At 38.2% G+C, this 4,497-nt stretch overlaps 1 protein-coding gene across 1 annotated transcript; it reads left to right on the forward strand.

The window, feature by feature from the left end:
- Nucleotides 1-886: 886 nt before the first annotated feature.
- LOC119538109 (olfactory receptor 145-like) lies at nucleotides 887-1,828 on the forward strand. The gene has a single exon (XM_037840852.1). The coding sequence runs from the start codon at nucleotides 893-895 to the stop codon at nucleotides 1,826-1,828; it is 936 nt and encodes a 311-aa protein (XP_037696780.1). The 5' UTR covers nucleotides 887-892.
- Nucleotides 1,829-4,497: the final 2,669 nt, after the last annotated feature.

The raw sequence follows: 4,497 nt of genomic DNA on the forward strand, positions 1-4,497 counted from the left end.
ATCTTTGAGTGACTTTCAGAAAAATTCGATGACTGGGATTTATAAATGCCTTGAGCCTCTCCACATAAAAGGAAGAGGAGAGATTTTAATTCAGGGCTAATACTTTAAACAGCAGCAGTTGTTTCTCTTTGGAAAACAATGGTGGAGAGAAAATCAGGACAGTTCTGATGCCTCTAGTTAGAAGAAAGGTGAGCACTGAACCCTTTGTGTTTTTATACCCTTCAAAACCCAGAGCTATGGAGAGTTAATGGACTGTTTTGTTTGCTTCAGTTCTGAACCTGAAGTGTGGATGGTTGAAGGGTCTATATGGGAGGAAAGTAGAGGTTAGAAGTAGTGCTGGGCTTGCAATGCCTCCATTCCCTCTGTCCCTTAGAGCATTTCCTATGAAGGAGATCCAGGTTCCATTCCTGGTTTGGTGCCTTTTTTGCTTTGCATCCTCTGGAAGCCAAGGGCATCTCTGAGTCTGATTCCATAACTGCTATGGCCCGATTGTTTATGGTCCCCATCCTATGCAGCATCTAATCTGGATTGGTGGCCAGTACAGGGTAGCTGAAGCAAAGTGAGTAAATATAACAACCATAAACTAGAGTTAGGAAGGGAATGAACTTCATGAATGGCAAATTGAAGGAGAGAAAAGATAAGAAATCCCTGCACTTCTTCCCCCTTTGACCCATCTCTCCCAGTGTTAGCTGGTGCTCTACTCAAGCCTCCTACGCACCTGAACTCCTTGTCCAAGCAGAGCCTGATCCAGCTCTTTTTACTAGTTAACTCCAGCTAAATCTCTGGGCTTATTAGCTCCAGGAAGGGAAAATATATGTCTTGCATAAGAAAACTGTATTCCATGTCAAATGTGACCCTACTTTCCTATCTTCACAGATTCCACTGGAAGAGAATGGAAATTGGAAATAGTTCATTAGTGACAGAGTTTATCCTTGCAGGTTTAACAGAATACTCAAAGATCAAGCTCCCCTTCTTCTTTCTCTTCCTAGGAATCTGCATTGTCACTGTGGCAGGCAACCTAGGCCTGGTCATTCTAATTGGACTGAATCCTCACCTCCACAGTCCTATGTACTACTTCCTCTTTAATTTGTCCTTTATTGATCTATGTTATTCTTCTGTCATCACCCCCAAACTATTGATAAACTTTGTGTCAAAAATGAACATCATCTCCTATGGAGGATGCATGACTCAACTCTTTTTCTACTGTTTCTTGGTCATTGCCGAGTGCTATCTGTTGATGGTGATGGCCTTTGATCGCTATGTGGCCATCTGTAGGCCCCTGCTTTACACGGTCACCATGTCCCCTCAGGTCTGTTCTATACTGGCTGCGATTGTGTATGTGGTAGCATTCATTGGTGCCTGGGCCCACACGGGGTGCATGCTGAGGTTGACCTTCTGTAATGCCAACACCATCAGCCACTACGTGTGTGATATCCTCCCCCTCCTGGAGCTCTCCTGCACCAGCACCCACATCAATGAACTGGTGGTTTTCATCATTGTGGGCTTTGCTGTTGGGTTGCCCACCCTCACCATCATTGTCTCTTACACTTTCATCATCTCTAGCATCCTTCACATTCGCTCCACTGATGGAAGGTCCAAAGCCTTCAGCACTTGTAGCTCACATATTATTGTTGTTTTTATTTTCTTTGGTTCAGGAGCATTCATGTACCTTCATCCTTCTTCTGTTTTATCCATGGACCAGGGGAAAGTGTCCACTGTGTTCTGTACCATTGTGGTGCCCATGCTTAATCTTCTGATCTATAGTTTCAGGAACAAGGAGGTTAAAGTTGCCCTGAAGAAAAGCTTGAGTAGAAAAACATTTTCTTGAGTTGAAGCTGTATTATGATAAGAAACACAGGTCCCTCTTTATCTTGTTTTGTTTACCCCTTACAGATAGAAGTGAGGTATAATGGAATTAGCTTTGGATTTGGAATCAGAAGTCCTGGGTTACAGCTCTGAAATATAGGTGCATGGTATTATCAAGATTTTCAGGAAGAATAAATTCCTTCAGATAAAGTGTGTAGGACAATATGGGGCCTTTTTCACTTACACACTTTATACAAGCTCTCCCGCAGTCTGAATACCCTTCTATACCCTTTCCTTTGTCTTGCTTAATCTGTCCATCCTTGGGTGTTAAGTTACCAAGAACCTCTAGGAAGTTTTTCCTTGACAGAAAGACCAGGTTTGAAGACCTTCAGCTGTGTTCTCATAACATACCCTGCCTACCCCACTGTATTCAAATTCCTTTTCTGCTTCTATACCCACTCCATGAATGTGAGCAGAAATTCTGTATTGTTCACTGTGCATTGGTTGTACCTAGCACTGTCCCTAATTCCCTGACTTGGAGCAATCATTTTATAAATATTACATTTACACTGTGTTTCTACTTACTTAATATATGAGAAAATTTTAAGAAACTGATTTGCAGGAAAATGGTCACTTTCATACAAATGAGTTTGTTAATTAAAAAAGACTTACAGTTTTTTCCACTTTGGCTTTGCAGAAATGCTGAGGGAATCACTTGAGAATATTATAGAGTATATGTATGATTTACTTGTGTTTTCTTTTGCCTACCTTTTGTTGTAGATACATCTTGCTCATTGAACAGTGCTGCTTTCTCCATGGTTATATTTACTTTTCTTTTCCTAGAACACTGTTATTACTAGTTCCTATCCTTATATGTTATCTAATAATACTTAAGATATCAGCTAAAGGGTAGCAATGGGTAATCCATCTTGTAACATTTAGATCTTTTTATTTTGTGTTACTCAGAGTGGAGCAGTTGGTCCTGACATAAACTAAAGGTCACAATAATTAAAACTTACACATTTTTTTTTTGTTGCTTGATTGCCTGTCTTCCCTGTTAGATTTTAAGTACTCTCAGGGCAGGATCCACATGTATCTTATTCACTATTATTCACACTGCCAGTGCTTAGCATAGTATCTGACACTTAGTAAGTGCTCAGTAAATATTGAAGGAATAAATGAGTGCTTGGTGCTATAACATTACATTCTGAGGGAGAAAGGGGATGTTTGGATAGAAGAGTTATTCAATGAGTTGCACCACTTCCCTCTAAAATAATTTTTGTAATAATTTATTTTCATCAGGATTTTTTCCACATCCTCCCTTATAGCACACATAATGGACAAGAAGCTTTATTTGGCTTTATCAAGGTTGTTATTTGTATATATGAGAAGGCAGACTTCTCGAAGCGGAGCAGTGGGGAAGCTCATGGTCAGTGATGTCGGACCTACCTGGGTTTGGATTTCAACTCTGTCATTTGTTAAATATGAGACTTTGAAAAAGTTTATCCCTTCAGAATCTCAGTTTCCTCCTTTCTAAATGAGAATAGTATCTATTTCAAAGGAATTTTCATGAATATTGTAATCCACTTGTTTTGCATTCAAGCTATGGTAAAAGGAGTGCAGTTCTGTATTTGCCACTATATAGCAGTGTCATTTTCCATTCAGATTAATAACTTTCAACATAACAGGTTTGGCTGTTTGATCCATTTTTAAAATCTTATGATAACTGTCTTAATTTCTTCATTTAGACAGTAATAAGGCTGGGATGAATCAAAGATTCACAACCTGGCTATGAGTCAGAACCATCCAGGGTCCATTTGAAATGATGAGCCCCTGATTCCATCTCAGACCTACTCCATCAGAACATGTTGTGGACAGGCCTCATGAATGTCATTTAAACAGCTTTTTGTAGCATGACATTACTCTCTGAGTGATTGGTGATTTCAACTTCCCATAATAATATTCTGTGATTCTAAAACTATTACCTGGAGACGGGTATGTGTGGGAACTTGGACATTTTACAGAAAAGGAGACTTTCTGGTGTCATAAAATTCAATAAATGAATTATTTATTAAGTAAAAAAAGGTAAGGCTAAGTACTGTACTGTTAAATATTGGAGAGTGGTTCGGTGAGGTAAGCAACAGATCATTTTCTTTGTATTGAAAATCCACAACCATGGCAAGAGAAGTTTCATGGAAATGGTAGAAGCAGAAACTTGATTGCAGTTTATTTAAGGAGTGGCAGAGAACAGAGCAAGTAGGGAAAATATGCATAGCTTACTCATTCAAAATATTGTAGAATAATAAATCCTTGGAAAAAGAGACAGCCCAGAAATAACCCCACATACCTATAAATATTTGGAATACAAAAAAGAAAAGATTGCATTTCAAATCAATGATGAAATGGTAGATCATCTAATAAATAGTGCTTGGGTGATGTGTTTGCTATTTAGAAAAAATATATATAGCCAAGTAATTGTATTACACATACTGAAATAAATTCCATGTGCATTAAACAATTAAATTAAAAGTGAAACTTTAGCCATAAAAGATCTAGAGAATATATATGTGAATATCTAATCTCAGGTAGAAGGAAAAATAAAAGGCAAAACATTTTTAAACCAACAATGACACATTTCTATAAAGGCAGCAATAACAAATAAAAAACATTAATTTCACTCCATGTTTTATG

The sequence above is a fragment of the Choloepus didactylus genome, chromosome 6 (assembly GCF_015220235.1).
Source record: "Choloepus didactylus isolate mChoDid1 chromosome 6, mChoDid1.pri, whole genome shotgun sequence".
NCBI classification, from domain to species: Eukaryota; Metazoa; Chordata; class Mammalia; order Pilosa; family Megalonychidae; genus Choloepus; species Choloepus didactylus.